This window comes from Myotis yumanensis, unplaced genomic scaffold (genome assembly GCF_028538775.1).
Source record: "Myotis yumanensis isolate MYYU_CA2020_CCGP unplaced genomic scaffold, mMyoYum1.0.hap1 SCAF_1, whole genome shotgun sequence".
Lineage (NCBI taxonomy): Eukaryota > Metazoa > Chordata > Mammalia > Chiroptera > Vespertilionidae > Myotis > Myotis yumanensis.
This window is the reverse complement of record NW_027223752.1, coordinates 118960857-118985266: the sequence shown is the minus strand read 5'-3', so window position 1 is coordinate 118985266 and position 24410 is coordinate 118960857. Positions and strand designations below refer to the sequence as shown.

The following is a 24410-nucleotide window of genomic DNA, read 5'->3' as shown; positions in this document are numbered from 1 at the left end:
TTTGGAGCATGGAGCAGGATGGCATTTTGTCAAAAAGGATTGCCGCCTTTGCAATGCAGCAGCGCTTTTGTGAGTTCTGAGCTGCAGTTTTCTCTGTTCAAGATCATCTCTGATATTATCCTCTCTGCTTTTCAGCTCCCTGAAATTCATCAAATGTTGATCTATTATTGATAACTCTCTCTTTTTTTAAAGCATTTCCATGGATTTACTCATTTTGTGTTTTTTGTTTGTTTGTTTGTTTTGCTTCACCCATTGAATCTTGAGAAGGACATGAAATGAATGCACTACGTATTTCACCATCTCGTTAGAGATCTTGTTTTTTTGGATGTAGAAAAGTTGTTTGTTAAATTTGATAATCTTTTTCTTGGAAATTTTAAGCCACATGTCATTTTAGTTTACATGGGATTTTCCCTCTTAGAACATTATAAAACATTAAAGACATTCCCAAAAGAATAGGAATATTGTAACATTTGTATATCCATTAATCAACTTAATAAATAAAAATGTTTCAAATAATAGTTGAGGCCCATCACATTTTCTTCCTCCTCTGCAGAGGTGACTACAATTCTGAATTTGGTGTTTATTCCCATGCATGTCTGTTTTTCCCCCATATCTGTATGTATCCCTAAATAATATGAAGTAATTCTTTTGCATGCTTTTAAATGTCTTATAAATGGTATCATCATAGTAGTGTATGTATCTTCTGTAAATTGTTTTTATTAACATTATGTTTTGAGATTTATCTATGTTGATACCTGTAGCTCTAGGTCACTAATTTTCATTGTTATATAGTACTACATTATATTATTGTAACTAAATAGTCATCCTTCTATTTATGGAAAATAATATTATTTTTAACTTTTGGTTATTAAGACTGATGCAGATAACTTTATTTACATGTCTTTTTGTGCCTATGTATATAACACTGTCTCTAGGTCAGTGACTTTCAAACATTTTTAGCCATAATTTATGGCAATAAAACATTTACATTGAAGCCCACTTATTTAATACATATTATGTGAGTCCACTGTAAATACCGGGAGCAAGTGTTTCATGAAACTACACCTGCCCTTGCTGTAATCCATTCTGGCATATCCTATTTGATTTGATTTTGTCTCGTTAAAAATGTTGGTCTCAACCTACTGAATTGATTTCTTGACCAATAAAAAATTGGTTGCAGCCTGTATTTGAAAAACAGTGCTCATTGGTGGATACTTAAGAGAAGCTTGCTGGGTGCCAGGATTACGCACATTATTACACTTTATCAGATACCTCCCGGTTTTTCCCAAGGTGATGGTACCAAATTACATTCCCATCAGTACTATCTGAGAATTTATTTAATTTCACGTCTTTGGTGAAACTTGATGTCAGACCTTTTTATTTTTGCTAATCTTTTAACTACGAAATTGTATTGCATTGAGATTTCAGTTTGAATATCCAGTGAGGTTGGCCTTTCATCCTTTTTCTTCTTTAGTATTGAGATTGCCCCTTTTCTGAATAGCCTTATCCTTTGCCCATTGTAAAAAGTTTTTGCTTGTTTTTTACCTTTTCCAGTTGATAAAGAAACAAATCTCTTTTATTTCTGCTGTCTTTTGAGGCACAGAAGTAAAAATCATCCCTTATAAGGCTGTGGACAAAAAGATATTTTTCTATATTGTCTAACAAAGTTTTAAAGTTGGTCTTTAAATGGATTTTTGCTTGTAATGTACAGTTGAAATCCAATTTCATTTTTTCTTCATTTATTGAAAAGTGAATTCTTTCTGTCTTTCCCTCTGCCTTCGATAGTATCTCCCTCTAGCAAATTAAATATCCACATATGCATGGGTCTGTGCCTGGCCTCTCTGCCTGTCTGTCTGATATCTATCCATGTTTCAATATAACACTCTCTTAATAATTGTAACTTTCTATTTTGTTGTCTGAGCTAGTAGAAGTAGATCCCCAATCTTTCTTTTTCTTCCCTCTCCTTTCATTCACAAGCTGCTTTCTTTCCTTCCTTGTTTTTTAAAATATATTTTTATTGATTTCAGAGAGGAAGGGAGAGAGAGAGAGAGAGAGAGAGAGTGAGAGAGAGAGAGAGAGATAGAGAGAGAAACATCAATGATGAGAGAGAATCATTGATTGGCTGCCTCCTGTACACCCCATACTGGAGATCGAGCCTGCAACCCAGGCATGTGCCCTGACTGGGAATCGAACTATGACTTCCTGGTTCATAGGTTGACACTTAACCATTGAGTCATGCTGGCAGGGTCCTTCCCTACTTTCGAAAAATAATCTTGGTCCTTTCTTCTATATACATTCTAGAAATAGCATATCAAGTTTTATGAATAATCCTACTGATCTGTTTGATTGGAATACCTTTGAATTTGAAGACAATTGACTTTTTAATGATTTTTAGCCTTCAGTGTCATAATATGAATATATAATATTAATATGAATGACATAATATTAATATTGTACCTTTCTTAATTTATATATGTCTAATTTAATTATTTTATGCTTTTCTCCATAGGTAGCTTGTTATTTTTTTTGTTAATCCTCACCTGAGGATATTTTTTCCATTGATTTTTTTTTTTTAGAAAGAGTGGAAAGGAGGGAGGGGGGAGGAGGAGGAAGAGGAAGAGAGAGAGAGAGAGAGAGAGAGGGATCAAACCTGCAACCCAGGTATATGTTATTAACTGAGAATCAAACCTGCGACTCTTAGGTGTGGGGGCCAACACTCTAACCACTGGGATACTGGGATACATTGTCCAGGGCATTTTTATTTTGTTTTCTTTAGATTTCTTCCCAGATATCTTATACTTTTTTGTTATTGTAAATTTTTTTTGGTCAGAAATAGGTTTCCTACTGTTACTAGTATATGGAACCACAGTTTATTTTGGTTCATTGATCTTATATCTAGCAACCTTGCTCTAACACTTAATAATTTGAATAAAATATCTGTAGATTACCTTAGGTTTTTAAAATTTATATATATATATATAATTTTATTTTTTTACAAACAATGATAGTTTTTCCCTATTGTAGATTTTGTATCTTCTTGTTTGACTGAACTTCCAGTTTGACTGAATCTCCAGTACAAAGTTGGGTAAAGAAGTAAAAGTACCTTATTTTTTATTTTAAAGGGAATGCATCACTAGCTGTGTCTGCTAAATGCCATTTATCAGTCTGAAGAAATTATCCTTTATTAGTTGGCTTAAGGTTTATATTATGAATGGTTGTTGGTTTCATTAAATTATTTTTCTTCAATTCTTATATTGATCATATGGATTCTTCTTTAATAAATTAGATTTGAAGATTGTAAGTTTTTGTAATAAGTCATTCCAACATTTTTGGTCATTATGTATGTTATATACATTACTGATTTTGTTTGTTAATAATTTATTTACAATATTTACATGTATATTAATAAATGAGATTGGCCTGTACTTTCTTTTATTTTTATTGTTCTTTTCTGGTATAAAGGTCATACTAGCCTCGTAAAGTATATTGGGGGCACTTCCCATTTTAATTGTGTATCTCTATTTTGGTTTCCTATCTATAATAATAAACGCATAATATGCTAATTAGACCAGACAGCTGAACGGCATTCCGGATGTCATTCTGGACAAAGCCACCATGGTGGGGGCCAAGGCAGAGGTGGTTAGGGGCAATCAGGCAGACAGGTGAGCATTTAGGGACATTCAGGCAGGCAGGCAGAGTGGTTAGGGGCGATCAGGCAGGCAGGTGATTGGTTAGGGGCGATCAGGCAGGCAGGCGAACATTTAGGAGCACTCAGGGAGACAGAGGCGGTTAGGGGTGATCATGCAGGCAGGCAAGTGGTTAGGGGTGATCAGGTAGGCAGGTGAGCAGTTAGGGGTGATCAGGCAGGCAGGCAAGCAGTTAGGGGTGATCAGGCAGTCAGGCAGAGGTGGTTAGGGGCGATCAGGCAGGCAAGCGAGCAGTTAGGGGTGATCAGGCAGGCAGAGGCGGTTAGGGGTGATCAGGCAATCAGGTAGAGGTGGTTAGGGGTGATCAGGCAGGCAGGCAAGCAGTTAGGGGTGATCTGGCAGGCAGGCGAGTGGTTAGGAGCCTGTGGGATCGTCCCTAAACCGGCAGTCGGACATCTCTTGAACAGTCTCAGATTGTGAGAGGATGCAGGCCGGACTGAGGGACCCCCCCCCTCCCCCCGCATGAATTTGAATTTCGTGTACCGGGCCTCTAGTTTAGTATAAATCTCGGTTTAATATGAGATAAAGATGATCTGTTCCTGGAATATTTGTAGAATTTATCTGTTAAATAGTCAGGGTAGTTTTAAACTATTGAACTCAGTAATAATAGTGGGCATCAGTTTTGATGTGTAATAGTTTTCTTTCATCTAAATTTACATTTTTTGTGTTCTATTTGTAGTCATGTCTTCCTTATCACTTCTAATGCTTATTTGTACACTTTTTTTTTTCTTGATCAATATTACCTGAGGGCTGTGTATTTTACTAGTGGTTTCAAAGAACCAGCTTTTGGCTTTATTGAACCTCTCTCATAGCTTTTAAAAAATATTATTTTGTGGATTTTTGATGTTATCTCTTATTCCCTCTATTTTCTTTCTAAGGCAGCGGTTCTCAACCTGTGGGTCGCAACCCCTTTGGGGGTCGAACGACTCTTTCACAGGGGTCGCCTAAGACCATCGGAAAACATATATAATTACATATTGTTTTTGTGATTAATCACTATGCTTTAATTATGTTCAATTTGTAACAATGAAAATATATCCTGCATATCAGATATTTACATTATGATTCATAACTAGCAAAATTTCAGTTATGAAATAGCAACAAAAATAATTTTATGGTTGGGGGTCACCACAACATGAGGAACTGTATTAAAGGGTCGTGGCATTAGGAAGGTTGAGAACCACTGTTCTAAGGTTTTGTGCTGGATATTTGATACATTTCTTTTCAGTCTTTTTAATTTTTTAATATGAGCCCTTAAGGTTATAAATTTCCCTCTTAAGAACCACTATAGTTTCTTTCCCCAAGTTTTGCAATTTAGTAGTTTTATTATTTTCTGAGTTACATACAGTATTATTTCTTCTTTGAGCTATGTGCTATTAAGAAATATATCTAAAAATTTTAATATGGATTGTCTTGTCATTCTTTTCTAATTTATTTTATTGTGGCTAGTGAATGTGGATTATATGTAATTGGTTCTTTTACGTTTGTTGAGGTTTGCTTTATTACCTTATTAATACTTATAGTCAATATTTATTAACAATATATTTGCCTAGTATGTACTCAGTATTTGAAGCTATGTTTCTAGGTGTACGTAAATTTAAAATTGGTGCATTTTCCTGGTAAATTGTTCTTCTCCTCATTATGTATTACATATTTTTATTACTCCTCCATTGAACAACAATTTTTGAGCATGGGCCATATGCCAGACACTGTTCTAGGTATGTAGTGTATGTATCAGGAAGCTACTAATACTTCTTGTCTTAACATTTATTTTGTATAATGTTAATATCAGCTTTCTTTTGGTTACTTTTTCCTGGTATATCTTTTTTATTCCTTAACCTTTTTAACATTTTAAATTTTGACATAATTTCAGAAAATGTTGCAATAATGGTATAATAATAGTTACCAGTAACTGTTATTCAGATTTTTTAAATGATAGCATTTTAGTACATTTGCTTTATCCTCTCTCTTGATCATTCTCTCTCTCTTTCTTTCTCTTTATATCTATCAATCTTTCTGTTTCTCTATTTTTTTTTCTGAACCATTTAAGAGTAAGTTGCAGGCATTATACATCCTTATGTTCACATATTTCAGTGTGTATTTTCTAAAATCAAGGAATTTTCCTATGTAACCACCTTACAGTAATGAAAACCAGGAAATTAACATTTTATGATACTACTAGAGGCCCAGTGCACGAAATTCATGCACCGGTAGGGTTCCTAGGCCTGGCCGGCGATCAGGGCCAATCAATGGGGTGACTTAAAGGTAAGATGGGAAACCATGAAAATCTTAGAAGAATCCATAGGCAGCAGAATATCAAACATATGTTGTAGCAATATCTTTACCGATACAGCTCAGGGCAATGGAAACTAAGGAGAAAATAAACAAATGGGACTGCATCAAAATAAAAAGCTTCTGCACAGCAAAAGAAACCATCAACAAAACAACAAGAGAGCCCACTGCATGGGAGAACATATTTGCCAATGTTATCACTGATAAGGGTTTAATCTCCAAAATTTACAAGGAACTCATGCAACTTAACAAAAGGAAGATAAACAACCCAATCAAAAAATGGGCATAGGACCTTTTCGAAAGAGGACATTCAGAAAGCCAAGAGACATGAAAACACGCTCAAAGTCACTAATCACCTGAGAGATGCAAATCAAAACAACAATGAGGTATCATCTCACACCTGTCAGAATGGCCATCATCAACAAATCAACAAACGACAAGTGCTGGAGAGGATGCGGAGAAAAAGGAACCCTCCTTCACTGCTGGTGGGAATGCAGACTGGTGCAGCCACTGTGGAAGACAGTGTTGAGCTTCCTCAAAAAGTTAAAAATGGAACTCCCATTTGACCCAGTAATCCCACTTCTACGAATATATTCCAAGAAATCAGAAACACCAATCAGAATGAAGATATGCACCCCTATGTTCATCGCAGCACAATTTATAATAGCTAAGATTTGGAAACAGCCTAAGGGCCCATCAGCAGACAGAAGAGGGGATTAGAAAACCGTGCTACATCTACACAATGGAATACTATGGTGCTGTAAAAAAAGAAAGAACTCTTACCATTTGCAATAGCATGGGTGGACCTGGAGAGCATTATGCTAAGCAAAATAAGACAGTTGGAGAATGAAAAATATCACATGATCTCACTCATTTGTGGAATATAATGAACAACATAAAGTGATGAACAAAAATAGATCCAGAGACAGAGAAGCATGGAACAGACTGTCAAACCTCAGAGGGAAGTTAGGGGAGACTGGGGGTGTGTGGTAAGAGATCAACCAAAGGACTAGTATGTATGCAAATAAGCATAACCAATGGACACAGACAGTAGGGGGGTGAGGGCATGTGCATGGAGGGTGGGGCTGGAGCTGGCGGGGAGAGGTCAATTTTTTGGCAGTTCTACATTTGCCAAAATGTAGCTTAGGTTAGTAGCTTAGCATAGTCAGAAAGTTATTAAAGCCCGAGTTGAGTTTGTGTCTTTCAGCAAGTTTTGCCAGGAGTGATAGGGGTATGAATGCTAAGGACCATTTTTTATGAGGAGTCTTGTTAGATCATGCATGTGATATAAATTTGAACTACAAATTCAAGTGAGAAAAAAACCTATGATTATGAAATTGAGGCTTTTTTTTCTTTTTCTTCATAGCTATTAAATCTATCTGTCCTAGATTATAAAAACTAGAAATCTAAAAAATAAAAATAAATAAAAGACTAGAAATCTATGTAGTCAGAGTATCAATGATTATCAATATAATTTCCAGTTCCCTTTTATTGTTTTCTTTGTGTGAGAGGATCACAACAGTACATAGAAGAAAAGCATACTTGAAGAGTAACTTGCAGCTAGATTGATATTTATTGCCATGTAATGGGGAGTAAACAAATATAAAAAGCAGGTATGCATATTAATGCCTTTGGGTAACAGACCAAATGGGCTTTTCTTCATTGGCATTTAAATACAGTCAAACGTTTCTCTACCATCTCCTATTTATGAACAATTTGGTTCTCAGCCAAGTTGTGCACAGAAAAAATGTCTAGGTTGTGAAACCAAACTTTGGTTTTTGAAAGATCTCTCAGGCCACAAAAAAAGAGAGAATGCTTTTGTTGTTGGGGGAGTCAAAGGTTAGCACAATTTTAAAACATAAAGAGGCCATCTAGTGCAACTATTGCTAAGAGTGTGAAAGAAATAATGATCACAGGCAGTTGAAAAGGTATAAAACTGTTGTTGATTTGGATAAATAAAAAGCAGTTAGCCAGTGTCAGCATTTTGGAGGCAGCAATTTATAAACAAACCAAGATGCTGCATGGTGACCTGAAAGATACCCCTGGAATGAGTGCTGAACGTGATTTAAGGCTAGTAGGAGGTGGTTCGGTAAACTTAAGAAAAGAAGTGTTTATTTGTAGATTAAACAGTACATTAGACATGTACTGTGTATAAGAAAGATTAAAATGGAATCATTTGTGGGTCTGGAATGGATTAATTCAATTTACATTATTTCTAATGGAAAAAAATCATTCGGTTTTCGAAAAAATTGCTTCTCAAACAGCCTATCGGAATGAATTGAATTTGAGAACCGAGGTTCCACTGTATATGATTAGAGTCATTGATATGATGGCTTACACATGTTATTCCTCATATAATATGTGTCTCTGTCACAAAGTGATGAGTGTAGCAAGTAATCATGTTAGAATTAATTTAATAAACCTCTTTATAAAAATATCACTTTTCCTTTGTTTTTTCAAACTTATTATGCTTTGTTAATAAATTAGTTTTCCAGTTGTCAAAATTAAATCAATCACCCCTATATATTTCTTACTCTGACTTTTTTTGTATGACAGAATAAATAACAAGATGAGAGTAACTGTGATTTTATTATAGTCATCTTTGTTCTACTTCATGCATGCCAAAGCCTTTGTCTCTTTGCCTTTCTTCTTCCTTATTCCTCTGCAGGAGGTTGCTCTAAAAATAGCTCCAGAAATAGATGTTATACACATGGTCAGATTGCTGAATCATTTAGTTCTTTTGTGAAGTTTAAGAATGTGGAAAACGCTGAGCAGAATAGGACAGGCATATTTATCAAATGGCAAGTTATTATGCTTTTGAAGAATAAAGAATTATAATCTCAATAATCTTGTAGCAGTTTTATTTAAATCTATTTTAAAATGATTATATTTTTAAATATATAAAATGGTTTTGAATCTTCAAAAAAGTTTTGAATGTGATTCTCAGAATTGCATTTTGTTAAATATAATAAATTTGAGACTATGAGCAGATTAATAACAAATGAGCTATAAATATTTTATATATAAATATTTTATTTCATTATCTTCTCATCTTAGGTATGTTAACATTATTGCTTCTTTGCAGTAGTTTTTCTGCCTATGATATTGTTATCTCCAGAAAAGAACTGTTGAGTTTAATGCTTGATAATAAAATATGGTGATTTTTTCTTAAAGTGAGGATTTAGCTTTTTTACATCATTTCTCCCTTCCCCATCATTTCAAAATAATTAAACATTTTTGGTAAACAGATTGTTGAATACTGATTCCCCCATAATTGTAATGCTAGGAATTCATTACAAAGTATATCTCTGAATTGCTAGAAAAATTAAGGAAAAGTTATAATTTTCTTTAAAAAAATGAAATTTGGAACAACAAAAATGATTATAATTATTTTGCCTTTTAAACTGCTGTAAAGACTGCCTATTGAATTCTGATTTTTAGCTTTTCAGTTTATTGTGAATATTTTTCATAGCTCTATAGGTAATGACAGTTATTGATTTTGAAAATTTGATAAAACCTAAAATTTTATTTTATAAATGAAGATAAATGTAAAACATTATAACTTAAAGTTTAAAAAAACCTTTCTCATAAATTATCACCTGATGTAATTTGATTTTATATTTTAATAGCCAAAAAAATATGTCTTGAAAGGTGTCTGTAGTTTCTGGAGGTGGTAGGCTGGAGCTCAAAGAGACAAAAAAAATAATTTTTTAAAGATGCCTTGATTTAGTGGAATTCTAGGCGACTGCTTCTCAGTTTCTTCCACTTGAATGCCAGCAAACAATGCTAGTGCCTAGCAATACCTCAGGTAGATTCCAGGAAGAACTGGAGAACAGATTCCCCCGGAGTTCAGAGAGAGCTTTCAGTTAGGTTGTGACTCCATACTTCTGGGGAGCAGATAGGAAGAAGCTACCATTTTCTTTGGAAAATAGAGCCATGAAATAAAATTAGCTCTACTACTAGTCTATCACTCCGCCTCCCCTCTCATTTCTGGGAATATCAGAGAGTGAGGTAGCCGGTAGAGCTGATTCAAGAAGTTTGCCAACACATGGAGCTTATCACCCACTGAGGGGACTTCCTGTTCTATGCAGACTTATTTTTTTGACCATGGTTGATAAACTCTAAAAATCACTAACTCACAGCTCTGGAACAGGTTTTTCAGGGGTGGGCCTGAGAATGGTAATGCCAAATGAATGGTGCATTTACTGGGTGATTTGATAGCTGCAATTATATTTGTTTTACACTCTTTAGGGCCTAAGGGGTGGAGAGAAGGTTGGAGGACCCCTGTGCTGTTTTAAAAAGCAGAGTACTGGAAGTCAGGATAAATGGAATCTTGTGCTCTCAGCCTCTGGGATAGTATGAAATCCTGAGTCATCTTCCCATCCACTTCCACCCTACCCCTGCAGCAATCTCAACTGTATACTTTTTCTTATGTGAATAATGATATTACTGACTAAGCTTCCTCTTAAGACTCTGTTACTCCAGTGTGTCATACTTTTCAGAAGGTTTGTGTCTTTTTACTTAATGAGATTAGGTAACTTTGTTTTTATTTTATGATTTTTAAAAAATCATTTAGGCCCTGGCTGGTGTAGCTCAGTTGGTTGGGTGTTGTCCTGTGCACCAAAAGGTTACTGGTTAGATTCCCAGTCAGGTACATGCCTGGGTTGTGGGCTAGATCACCAGTATTGGGTGTGCAGGAGGTAGATGATCAGTGTTCTGCTCTCACCTCAGTCTTTCTCCTGTTCCCTTTCTCTCTCTCTAAAAATCAATAAAAATACTTTAAAAATAATTTGGGCCAAAGATTTCAATATTTGCTGAGTGTAACTACATGTAAACAGCAAAGGTTTGCTTTTGGGTTCTATACCTTAACAGTAAAGGGTAAATTTCCAATTACAAGAACCTCCAATTTTTGCTTAGAATGGAAATTGCCCTTATGGTGCCCTTCAGTAACACTATGCTCTGCGTTTAGTTTTATGGAGGAATTGTTTGTGTTTTGTTCATTTGTAACTGAGTGGTATATTTCCAAAGGTTTGAGAATAGTGAAGAAAATTGCTTTGAAATTCTCAGTACCATTTGGAAAGCGAACTGCATAAATTTAAAATTTAAAGCAATAGAATGGCTTCCTTTTAAATATGATTTTTAGCAAATGTTTGATCATACTACATTTGTGCTACAGTTCAAATGCTGAAGAAGCATTTTGGCTTCTTTCCCAAAAGCATGCTTAAGAGGCTAGCGGCAGCATTTCTCTGTTCCCTTCAGTGCTTTACCTTGTGAGTGGTGCAGCTTGTTCTGCGGATGTACTGAAACCCTCCCCTTTAATCTGCAGTGGAGAAGAATGGAGCCCAATGTCCAGGAGAAATCTATGGTCTAGCAAGGTTGCAGTGAATAGAAATGACTATTTATTTCAACAGCTGAGCAAGAAGACATTTATAATATTTCTTTTGCTTTCGGCTGATCAATTTTTGCTTTCTGTTTCCTTCTAGAGAGATGTGGATAATTTGCCCAGCCTCCAACGTCTGTTTCTCAGCTTCAACAATATATCTAAGTAAGTGGAAACTCCCAATTTGTCATTTACTAATAACATGATAGTGTGGTTTGTAGTGTTTTAAATTAAGATTGTAAGTACCTTGGAGAATTTATTGACATGTGAGATTTTTAAATTGGAAAATGATAGGGCCATCGGTGACAAAGTTCTTTGTGGAAAAACAAAGCTCTGTTGTGTATCAGTGCCTCTCATACTAAAATAATGAAATTTATGTATGCTTTTTATTTTATTCTACTTTATAATTGCTCTCTTGTAAAATGTGGAAATTTAAACATACATTTTGCTGTCTTTTGTTTGACACTTATTGCACTAGTCAGTTTAATTAGAATTTCTTTCATAAATTACCTACTAAGCAGTTTTGATATAGCTGGCTATATTTGTCAGAGACATTTGCTAATTAGGCCATAACTTCTAACTTAGTATCCCTACTTAGAATGAGTGCTGCCAAGAGACTGTATACTAATATGTGTGTGTGTGTGTGTGTGTGTGTGTGTGTGTGTACACATATATATGAATGTATAAATTTTGCTTTACAAAAATTTGAAGCATATAATTCTTTATATTGTGATAAAGTCACATTCACTGTCAATGTGGGAGATTTTAGAACTGGAACTGAAAAAAGCAGTCAGACTTTTCAGTGAGAAGGGACCTCTATTCCTTCTCTAATTCTTTCCTTCTCCTTCTTCCCCCTAGCCACTTAGTTTGAACTAGGTTTTATAACTACCCCTAAATTCTTTAGTTTTACTTCAAGACTGTTCTTTGAACCTGCTTTTATGAGATGGTAAGAATTAAGTATAAAAGAGTTTAGAACACGTCTCTTCCTGGCCTCTAGGCCTATGCTTCTGATTATTAAAAACTAGTTTTTGTGCGTTTTCTATTTGCATCTTTTTTCCTCCTCCATCAGACTTGTATTACCTGTATCCCTGTGCTATATCTCTAAATGTTAGAGATTAAATCCACATGGTGAACTTTACAAATAGGCATTATTTCACAGAGATACCTTGAATCTTTTTTATTTTCTATGGAAAAGGCATTAACGTTTTCTGTAAGACCTTTTATCTTTTTTTTTCAGTTTGTGTTGAATGCTCTTCCATCTGCCTTTCTATCTTGTTGAGGAGGTAGGATTTATTTTTCAATGGCAGTGCAAGGGACACTCAACTTTCTTTAGGGAATTTCTACCTCAAGGCCATTAACATCTGTTTTGAGAGGATAGTTCCTTATCTACACTAATAAAAGAGAAACATGATAATTAGCGTACGACCACTACCCTTCCCATTGGCTAATCAGCATATCCTTATGCAAATTAACTGTCAGCCAAGATGGCGGCCGGCAGCCAGGCAGCTGGAAACGAACATGAGGCTTGCTTGCTTCAAGTGAAGGAGGACTCCAACGTTCCCCGCCTGCCGCTGCCGGCCTCTGAGCTGGCAGTTTGAAACATTCTAACAAATATAGGCCAGGATCTCAGAGCTGAAGTTATACATTGTTTCGATTATAGAACCAAAACAAACCAGATACGAAGCCTCAGAGCTAGAGCCAGAGCTAAAGCTGGCCCAGAATAAAATAAAAAAAAGGAGCAGTTGGGAGCTTCAATCAACAACCGCCAGCCTGAAAGCAGCCCTCAGCCCCTCACCCAGACTGGGCAGGCACCCCAGTGGGGACCTCCACCCTGAAGGGTGTGTGACCAGCTGCAAACAGCCATCATCCCCTCATCCAGGCTGGCCAGGCACCCCAGTGGGGACCCCCACCCTGATCCAGGACACCCTTCAGAGCAAACCAGCCGGCCCCCAGGCCTCTATCCTATATAGTAAAAGGGTAATATGCCTCCCAGCACCGGGATCAGAGGAACCGCGAGGCCTCCTGGCACCGGATCAGCATGACAGGGGGCAGCGCCCAAACCCCCTGATCGCCCTGTGGCTCTGTGTGTGACAGGGTGCGGCGCCCCAACCCCCTGATCGGCCCTGCTCTGTGTGTGACAGGGTGCGGTGCCCCAACCCCCTCCCCCCCCCCCCCCCCCCCCCCCGCCACGGGCCCTGCTCTGTGTGTGACAGGGTAGAGCCATAACCTCTCCATTGGCCCTGCCCTTAGTGTGACAGTGGCTGCGCCCCAACCCCCTGATCGGCCCTGCTCTGTGTGTGACAGGGTGCGGTGCCCCAACCCCCTCCCCCCCCCCCGCCACGGGCCCTGCTCTGTGTGTGACAGGGTAGAGCCATAACCTCTCCATTGGCCCTGCCCTGAGTGTGACAGTGGCTGAGCCCCAACACCCTGATCGGCCCTGCTCTGTGGGTGATCACCACAACCTCCCCATCGACCCTGCCTTGAGTGTGACAGGGGGCGGTGCCCCAACCCCCCAGTCGGCCCTACCCTGAGCGTGACTGAGGGTGGCATCGCAACCTCCCAATCCACCCTGCTCTGTGCATGACAGGGGCGGCGCCTCAACTCCCCAATCAGCCCTGCTCTGAGCCCGACCAGAGGCTGCACCTAGGGATTGGGCCTGCCCTCTGCCACCTGGGAGCAGGCCTAAGCCAGCAGGTCGTTATCTCCCAAGGGGTCCCAGACTGCGCGAGGGCACAGGCCTGGCTGAGGGCCCCCCCCTTTCCAACCCCGGAGTGCACAAATTTTTGTGCACTGGGCCTCTAGTCTACACTAATAAAAGAGAAACATGGTAATTGGCGTACGAGCTACCCTTCCCATTGGCTAATCAGCGTATCCTTATGCAAATTAACTGTCAGCCAAGATGGCGGCCGGCAGCCAGGCAGCTGGAAGCTAACAGGAGGCTTGCTTGCTGTGGACTCCAACGTCCCCCGCCGGCCTCTGAGCTTCAGTTGGAAACATAGTAACATTTATAGAAGATAAACAAAACTCCAGAAAGCTCCTGTCAGTCAGCCGGGATCTCAGAGCTGGAGTCGCAACATTGTTTCGAATACAGAAAACAAAGGCCAGAAACCTGCTTTCAGCCGAGCCTCAGAGAGAAAGCCGGCTCTCAGCTCCAGTGACAGCCATGGAAGGTAAATAAATGCCAGAATAAAAAAAAAGAAAAAAAGGAGAGGTTTGGAGCTTCAGTCGCCCGCCAGCCTGAAAACAGCCCTCAGCCCCTCAGCCAGACTGGCCAGGCACCCCAGTGGGGACCCCCACCCTGATCCAGGACACCCTTCAGGGCAAACCAGCCGGCCCCCACCCTGAAGCAACAAGATGGCGGCTAATTTGCATACTGAAGGCAGGCGGCAGCAGGCAAGGCTGTCTGCGGTCTGGGACCCGGATCTGTGACCCTGCCGGGCGGGATCAGCAGAGCCCAAGGCCTCCCGGCACCGGGATCAGCGTGACAGGGGGCAGCGCCCCAACCCCCTGATTGCCCTGCGGCTCTGTGTGTGACAGGGGGTGGCGCCCCAACCCCCCTGATTGCCCTGCGGCTCTGTGGGTGATAGAGGGTGGCGCCCCAACCCCCTGATTGCCCTGCGGCTCTGTGTGTGACAGTGGCGGCGCCCCAACCCCCCCACGGGCCCTGCTCTATGTGAGACGGGGTAGAGCCATACCTCCCCATCAGCCCTGCCCTGAGTGTGACAGGGTGTGGCGCCTCAACTACCCCCCCCCCCCCCCCCCACGGGCCCTGCTCTGTATGTGACAGGGGGCGGTGCCCCAGCTCCCCTATTGGCCCTACTCTTTGCTTGACAGGGGGGAGCTCCTCAACCCCCTGATGGGCCCTGCTCTGTGAGTGACAGGGGGCAGCTCCCCAACCCCCTGATCAGCCCTGCTCTGTGCATGACAGGGGGGAGCTCCCAAAACCCCTGATTGACCCTGCTCTGTCCATGACAAGGGGGAGCTCCCCAAACCCCTGATGGGCCCTGCTCTGTGTGTGACAGGGGGCAGTGCCCCAACCCCCTGATCGGCCCTGCTCTGTGCATGGCAGGGGGCGGTGCCCCAACCCCCCAATCGGCCCTACCCTGAGCGTGACTGAGGGTGGCATCACAACCTCCCCATCCGCCCTGCTCTGTGCATGACAGGGGGCGGCGCCCCAACTCCCCAATCGGCCCTGCTCTGAGCCCGACCAGGGGCTGCACCTAGGGATTGGGCCTGCCCTCTGCCACCCAGGAGCAGGCCTAAGCCAGCAGGTCGTTATCTCCCGAGCGGTCCCAGACTGCGAGAGGGCACAGGATGGGCTGAGGGACCCCCTCTCCCTCCTGAGTGCACAAATTTTTGTGCACCGGGCCTCTAGTTCTCACAATATGTTGTTTCTCATGTGTCACAGTATTAACTGTTTAAGGTGCTGCAAACCCCTAAGTCTCCCAGCCTGTGGTGGAACTCAATACTATGCTTCTTGTATTGTTTATGGGAATAATTTAAAGAGAGATATAAATTTGGGTATACGGATTATGATATTCCCAGATCCCCAGGACATCTGAACTTCTGAACTCCTGGTGCATCCCAGAACCAGCTCAAACTGGTCCTATCCTGTTTCTAGCAAGACCTGGAAGCAAAGTTTGCGAGCAACACTTGTGAACACCACTCATGAGTGATACTTGTGCACCCTTAACTGCTACCCCATGGAACCAAAGGACCGAACATGGCCAGATCCTGAACATCGATCCCTTTCTTAAGTGAAGGGTCCATTGTCCAGGCAGATCCAGTGCTGACACCCCTTCATCCTGCCCCAAACCCTTGATGGGGAAGACAGATTTGAGTCTTGCCTCCTATCTCCTTGTTATTCCACTTGCAAAACAAAAGCCTTTTCTTTTCTCAAAAGCTGGTGCCGTAGTCTTGGCTTCTATGTGCATCTGGTAACGAGCCTTTGCTCAGTGACACTGGGTCTGTAGGGAATGGGTAATTATAATTCAGTTAGTTAAACTTAGTTGTGGCAATATTAGAAAATGTAAATCAGCCTGGAAGTGAAGAAAGCCTTCCCAGAGTTAGATGGTACCAGCACTGAACTCTAAGTGCAGAGTAGGCCTTAGCAAAGTAAAGGGTCCTGGGACATTAAAGGCACAGGGCATACTTGGGCAAAACTGATGCAGGGGGCTCAGGGTGGACTCACCAGGTCCACTCCATGGGAAACTGCAGTGAGCCTTGCCTTCCCCCTATTTACTCCCCTCCACCCCCCCCCCCCCCCCCCCCGCCCCAACCGTAATAACCCTGGGCCTTCCTCCGGCTCACAGAGTGCTGAAGGAGACTGCCAAAGTACATTTTTTGATGATTAAGAGAAATATTCTGTGGTTAATCAAGGGAATTACTTAAATTTCATTATTCACCTCTTCTTCTGGGGTGCTGTTTGGTTGATTCATTTTGTTCTTCTTGGCTCTCATGCTCATAATTTCCAAGTAATTATTTTATTTTTTTCTAGTGGTTCTTATTTTATGAATGAGGTAAAGTTTTCTTTGATTTCTAGAATTTACTTTTTTTCTTGGTGCTAATACCTGTATTTGTTTTCTAAACAAAAGAAAGAAACAAAAATGCTGTTTCTTTCTTTGTTTCTTTATTTCTATGATTTTTGCATGGTAGTTTATATTTATAAATGAGAGTCTAGAATCTAGTCTCTAGATGGAGTTTTTTTTTCCTCAACATGAGTTAAAGTGGGAGGCAGGGGTTGGCTATAAGGAGTCAGTGAGAGAAAAAAGGGGATATATGTAATACTTTCAACAAGAAAGATTAAAAAAGTAAAGATCCAGTTGTTTCTAAACATAAAAAAATATCCACTGTGAATGCAAATTGTGAGTATAGGATTTCTGTCTGCAGGGGATACAGGATAGGGAGGCGGGGGGATGTTTACCCAGTCAGATCTCCCTTAGAATGTGCACAAAGAACTTGCCTTCTGGGATTGCAGGTGCTTTTTTCATCTTTGCCACCAGAACCTAACTAGATCACTGCCCTCTCTCCCTTCATTTTGGGGACAGTTCAGGAGTTAGCCGCTATGAGAGTGAGAGGCTAGCAGATTGTCACTAAACCCTTCAATAATTACTGGACAGGTGACTCATATCTGCTGCCAACACTTACTGCCTCTGATTTAGGGTATATTCTGCAGCCTTGCCAGCAACACTTACCAGTTTACAATGTAATCATCCTGTTCATTTAAGGCTCTTTAGCAATTTTGGGTTTTACTGATTCCATCTGCTTTATATCTTCCAGAAATTCCTTACTGTTCTGGTCTGCTGATGGTTTTCCTGTTTTTTAGTACTGCTATGGAAGAGATTAGAGAGGGTGGAGAGAGGTTAGCATGTGCACAGGCAGCCTTTCTCATAACTGTCCTTCCTTTGAGTGATTTCTCCACAGAGGCTGCATATAAAGATAACCTGGGAGGCTTTGAAGATACATAGAGTCACTGGGTGATCTGCTCCAGCAGATTCGTAGTGGGGCCAGGGATCTTCTCGGAGGATTCTCATGGGCAATTCAGTGCTGGATTTGGGAACCACTGAGTTATGATACCCCAAAATGAGAATATTTGTTAATTTAGAGATCACTGTTTTATGTATAATTTCCCTTCAAAAGGAAAAGCTTTCTAAACACAAATTTTGTCACAGACCAATATATGCTACCCTCCGGAGGCAGCTGATGCTCTGTAGCCAAAACTGGGGTGTTTCATTAGTTTCATCTCTTCCACTGAGATAGTTGCAAAGTTACAAAGTTCGGTTGTAATTTCCTCTTTTCTTCAATCTCTCTTTTCTTTCAGTCTCCAAATGTAGAAAGTTTTTATAAGCTTTTTTTTTTTGTTTTTAAACAGAAAAAAGAGGGTTTATAATTCTAGTGCCTTGATTGCCTAAAAGGGCATGGTTGCTATTGCCTCTAGAACTAAGGGGAATTCAGTATCTTTAGGAAAGGAGTCAGATACTAGTCAAGGTCAGATATCAGCTCAGGTCTCATGTATTCTTTTTTTTTTTCATTATGGTAAAATCCACATAAATGTACCATCTTAACCATTGTTAAGCTAAATACATTCATGTTGTCGTGCAGCCAATTTCTAGAACTCTTTTCATCTTGCAAAACTGAAACTCTATGCCCATTAAATAACAACTCTCCATTCCTCTCTCCCTAAGCCCCTGGCAACTACCAGTCTACTTTCTCTTTTTATGAGTTTGCCTACTCTTGATACCTCATCTAATAGAACTATACAGTATTTGTCTTTTTGTGACAGACTCATTTCACTTAGCATAATGTCCTCAGAGTTCATCCATGTTGTAACATGTAAAAATGTCCTTTCTTTTTGAGGCTGAATACTTCCGTATCATTCTTGAGGTGGTATGAAAGAGAGTAGAAGAGGGAGCTTGCAGAAGAAGCCATGCCTACCTCTCCATCCTTATTGCCTCCCCATAATGCCCTAGACTCCTCTTCCACTGAACTTCCTTAAACATAACATGCTCCCCCTTCCCCACTCAGTCTTTGTATCTCCTGTGGCTTCTGACAATAACGTTTTTCTATCCTCTCTTTGTCTGAGTAAATCCTGAGCTTCCTTTAGATTTCAGATGAAATGACACCACAACTTCTCAAACTTCAATATGCCAAAAATCGTCTGGAGAGCCTTCTTTCTGGGATCCATCTTTCATGGATTCTAATTCAATAGTTTTAGGTGGGGCTCAGAAATTCATATCTTTAGCAAGTGATGCAGCTGACTTAAAAATACCACTGGTCTGTGCTTTTCAGACTTCAAATCAAAACTTCTAGAGGGATCCTAAAATCTATTTAGTGAATCAAGACTAGAAAACTAATAGAAAATATCAGTTTGTCACATACTTAAGGGCAAATATTGTTTCTTGAAAAATTTTCAGTTTTAATTATATATGGGCGTATCTATGCATGCATTTGTGGATTATAATGTAAATATATTTCTCACTATGGATTAGGTTTTAAAAGTCTAAAAAATACTGTAGGGTCTTGCTACATTCTTTCATAACTTCCTATATTTCCACTATTATTGCAGTGTTGATAGTTTATTATAATTTCATTTTAAATTGTTCTCCCTGCTAGACTGTGAACTTGAAAAGGGCAGAGGAGTATGTCTGCTTTGTTCAGTAACTAGCATTTATAGGTAAGCTCTCAGTAAAAATATTACTCTGGTATCAACAAAATTTTCAAAAAGAATTGAATCCCTCAAGTAGAAAAATTTTTCTGTGTAGTCTAAGAACTTGTTTTGTGGGTCTCCTGTTAATACTAAGTCATTTGGACTATGTTTAATACCTAGACATGTGAGGTTTAAAGGCTTAAACCAGGGATCCTCAAACTTTTTAAACAGGGGGCCAGTTCACTGTCCCTCAGACTGTTGGAGGGCCGGACTATAGTTTAAAAAAAAACTATGAACAAATTCCTATGCACACTGCACATATCTTATTTTGAAGTAAAAAAAACAAAACAGGAACAAATACAATATTTGTATTTGCATGTGGCCCGCGGGCCGTAGTTTGAGGACCCCTGGCTTAAACGATCATAATATTCTTGGCAGTTGTTTCTGGCTTCCAGGTCAATATGTTGATTTGTCAGTAAGCATCTTGCCCAGAACTTCCAGATACAAGAAAAAGCTATAGAAACGAAACCATTCTGTTATTGTGGTGTGCCCCAGGGTACAGGCAATAAGGATCTGCAGTATCTGCAGGGCATTTAAAAGCAACAACAAAACTGCCAAATATAATTTTCCTTTTATTATCTCTATACACTGGAAGTTATACTAGTAAACAATGTCAGGGATAAAATACTCCTTCCTTCCCTTAGTGAAACAATGCTTTTTGGACTCTGCTTTCTCTTTATGATGTCATTGAAATTTTTAAAAGTTTTCATTTTGTTATTTTTGAGGAAGGAATGCTATTACAAGTTTTCCAATGACCTCTTTTAGTAATTACATGACTAAAGGTCAATGGACTCCAAGCTTTGGGGTTTGACTTTTCTGTTATTACAGGGCAAGATTATCCTATAGGCCAGTGGTCGGCAAACTGTGGCTCGCGAGCCACTTGCGGCTCTTTGGCCCCTTGAGTGTGGCTCTTCCACAAAATACCAACTTCTGCACATGAGCCACGAAGTTTCAGTCGCACTGTATGTGCGCGCCCACATGTGGTATTTTGTGGAAGAGCCACACTCAAGGGGCCAAAGAGCCACATGTGGCTTGCCAGCTGAAGTTTGCCAACCACTGCTCTAGGCTGTTTTCAAAATTTTACTGAAAATGGCTCATAATTTTACCTTTATGTTTTTTTCTCAAGCCACACTTTAGCCTGAGAAAAAAAGTAACCCTGTATGAATTATGTATCCAGAGAAGAACCTATTTCTATTTCAGAAAATCAGAGAAATTGTAATTGCCCTGCAGTTGTTTTTGTAGTACTAGTTGCTATTTTAAGGAGGAAATTATTTTACTGACCTTCAGAATGTATTGATATTTGTTGGGAATTCAGGTTGTTTCATAAAGTGTTCCTATAGTTGAGATTTAGGGCTTTACTATTCTAATACCCAAGATTGGAAGTGCCATTTTTGTCCTTTTGGCTTGAAGGAAATTCATTTTCCTTAGTACTCACAAAATGTTAAAATGCCTTTACTTTTTTTTCCCCTTTGTGGCTAAGTGACAGATAATGAACAATATGCGAATCTTGTTATTAACAGAATACAATAGAGGAAATCAACTATTGAGATATTTTTTCTGACCGCCTATTAAGAAAAGTTTTAAATTTAAGAAATGATAGGAAAAGAAATGATTACATACTTGTTGAGGAAATTTCATTACCAGTACCCATTTAGCTACTTAACTCCTTTTGAGGTATTTGCGTAGGACAATGATGGCAAACCTATGACACTTGTGTCAGAGGTGACATGCGAACTCATTTTTTTGGTTGATTTTTCTTTGTTAAATGGCATTTAAATGTATAAAATAAATATCAAAAATATAAGTCTTTGTTTTACTATGGTTGCAAATATCAAAAAATTTCTATATGTGACACAGCACCAGAGTTAAGTTAGGGTTTTTCAAAATGCTGACATGCTGAGCTCAAAAGGTTCGCCATCACTGGCCTAAGATCTCACATGGGATTTATCTTCAGACAAATATTTAATTGCATTTTTAAAAGGGCCAACAAAAACAAGTTCTAAAAATAGGGGCTTCCCACCTCTTCCATCTCCTGCTGGAGCCACTTTTCTGCCTTTGTTTCAGCCCGGAGCCGCCTTTCCGCCTTCCCACACTGCCCAGAGGCCTGGAGCGGGTAGGAAGGCGCGGCCCGCCCTGCCCCCAGCCGCTCGGCACCTGTGTATGCAAATTAACCCACCGTCTTTGTTGGGTTAATTTGCACACTGACTCCTGATTGGCTGGTGGGCATCGCAAAGGTACAGCAATTTGCATCTTTCTCTTTATTAGAGTAGATTGTATTATTTATAGTATTTGTCTTCTTATTGTTGTTATGATTTTGTATCCTTACTTATTTATGATTTAGCTTTAGGTAATAATGGCTGGTAATTTAACCTATTTTGCCTACCACTGTATACCTTAAACATTTTTATAGTTTTTGTACTTAAATATTCTATAAAAATTTTGCTTTAAGCTAGCATTTTAAAGTGAACAGAGTACATTTGCTTTATATTTTCAAATTTACTAAGTTGCATATAGAGTTTACTGCTAAGAGAAAAATATTTAAGTGACATGAATAGAAGTTAAAACTTCATTCAAATGTGTTGCCAGGGAGCACCTGAATGCAGGAACTCTCCAGCTGCAACAGGCCAGATCTTTCCTAGGGTATTGGAGAGTTGAGGATGAAACCTTGCGTTTCACCATAGGCACTTTCCAATTTTAACCTCTAGTAGCACCTGGAAGGTGGATCCTTTTTCATTCCTCTTGCTTGAGGACTCAGCAACTATCAGAATGATATTTTCTGAGGACTGTTTTTGCAAGCCTGGTGGTTTATTGAAGAGTCAAAGTTCATAAGGCAGGGATGGTAGATAGTAAAGAAGAAAGAAAAGGGAAAAATGTATAAGATAGGGAGAAACTGGGGAACCTATATCATGTTTATTTTATTCCTTTGGCATTACCTTTAAAGGAGAGAAAGACAGAAAAAAATCTGTTGGATAGCGATGGACATTATTTTGAATAAAGCACTTTTGATGTTTCTCTGGCCTAAGCCCTCTTGCAACCTGGGAGCCCTCGTGGGATGTCCGACTGAAGGCTTAGTCCCACACGTCATAGTGACTGGTCGACCGGTTGACTGTCTGCCCCCTGGTGGGTCGGTGCACATCATAGCGAGCAGTTGAGTGGCCTCAGCATATCATTAGCATGTTACACTTTGATTGGTTGAACAGCCTACTGTACACTTAGCGTATTAGGCTTTTATTACTAGGTATACCGGTTAATAATGCAGATTTTTTTCAATAGATGGGGTTACACATATGTTGATATATATGTGATTTGATATGTATGCTATTTTGTTGTATTGACAGCAAGCTTCAAAACTTCATATGTTAAATTTGCTGAAGGTGCTAACATCATAGATATAATTACACTTAAAAATGTCGAATTTCATGCCAAAAAAAAAGTCCAGCTGAAAGTTATCATATACTTCAGGAAGCTTGTGGTGAACATGCTCCATCTCAAGATACTTGTGAATGCTGGTTTAAACACTTTAAAAGTGATGATTTTGATGTGAAAGACAACGTCCAGGTCAACCGAAAAAGTTTGAAGACCAAAAATTACAAGCATTATTGGATGAAGATGCCTGTCAAACTCAAAAACAACTTGCAGAAAAATTAAATGTTTCTCAGCAAATAATTTCCGATTGTTTACAAGCAATGGGAAAGATTTTAAAGGAAGGAAAATGGGTGCCAAATCAACTGAAGGAAAGACAAATGGAAAACCGAAAAGTCATCAGTAAAATGTTGCTTCAATGGCATGAAAGAAAGTCTTTTTTGCATCGAATTGTGACTAGCGATGAAAAGTGGATTTATTTTGAGAATCCCAAATGCGCAAAATCATGGGTTGATCCAGGTCAACCATCAACATCAACTGCAAGACAAATCGCTTCAGAAAGAAGACAATGCTCTGCATTTGGTGGGATCAGGAAGGTGGGGTGTATTATGAGCTTCTAAAACCAGGTGAAACCGTTAATACAGATCGCTGCTGACAACAAATAATCATTTTGAACCACACTTTGATCATGAAATGACCAGAATGGGCCACAAGACACGGCAAAGTAATTTTGCTTCATGATGACACACAATCACACGCTTCAAAACCAGTTAAAGACACGTTAAAAGATCTTGCCTGAGAAGTATTTTAACCCACCCGCTGTATTCACCAGACCTTGCTCCTTCAGATCACTTGTTCTGATCGATGGCACACACACTTTCTGAGCAGCATTTCAAAACATACGAAGAAGTGGAAAATTGGGTCTCTGGATGGTTTGCCTCAAAACAAGAAATGTTCTATTGGGATGGTATCCACAAATTACCTGAAAGATGGGGAAATGTGTAGCTAGTGGTGGACATTACTTTGAATAAAGCACTTTTGATGTTTCTCTTGAAATTACCATGTTTTCTTTGATTACAAAATCTGACATTTTAAAAAATATATATTTTATTGATTTTTTACAGAGAGGAAGGGAGAGGGATAGCGAGTTAGAAACATCGATGAGAGAGAAACATCGATCAGCTGCCTCCTGCACACCCACTACTGGGGATGTGCCCACAACCAAGGTACTGCCCTTGACCAGAATCGAACCTGGGACCCTTCAGTCCACAGGCTGATGCTCTATCCACTGAGCAAAACCGGTTAGGGCACAAAATCCGGCATTATTAACTGGTACACCTAGTATATAGGATGCTTTAGTTATACTCTATTTCTAATGGCATATGTAGACATTTAAAGTGTCAATTCTGTAAGTACAAAAATACAAACAAATGCTGACATGGATTTTATTTATAACACTAGA

The 24410-nt window shown here is 39.5% G+C and overlaps 1 protein-coding gene across 6 annotated transcripts in view; it reads left to right on the top strand.

Annotated features, from left to right (window-relative positions):
• The window catches only part of LRRC49 (leucine rich repeat containing 49), a 177976-nt gene that overhangs the window by 32444 nt on the left and 121122 nt on the right, over positions 1-24410 (top strand). For 5 of the 6 annotated variants that reach the window (XM_070431160.1, XM_070431168.1, XM_070431152.1 and 2 more), the window contains one exon: positions 11483-11544. In XM_070431160.1, coding sequence (XP_070287261.1) covers positions 11483-11544 — 62 coding nt within the window. Of the gene's footprint in view, positions 1-11313; positions 11375-11482; positions 11545-24410 lie in introns of those variants that run through there. The other variant, XM_070431190.1, reaches the window with a different exon arrangement.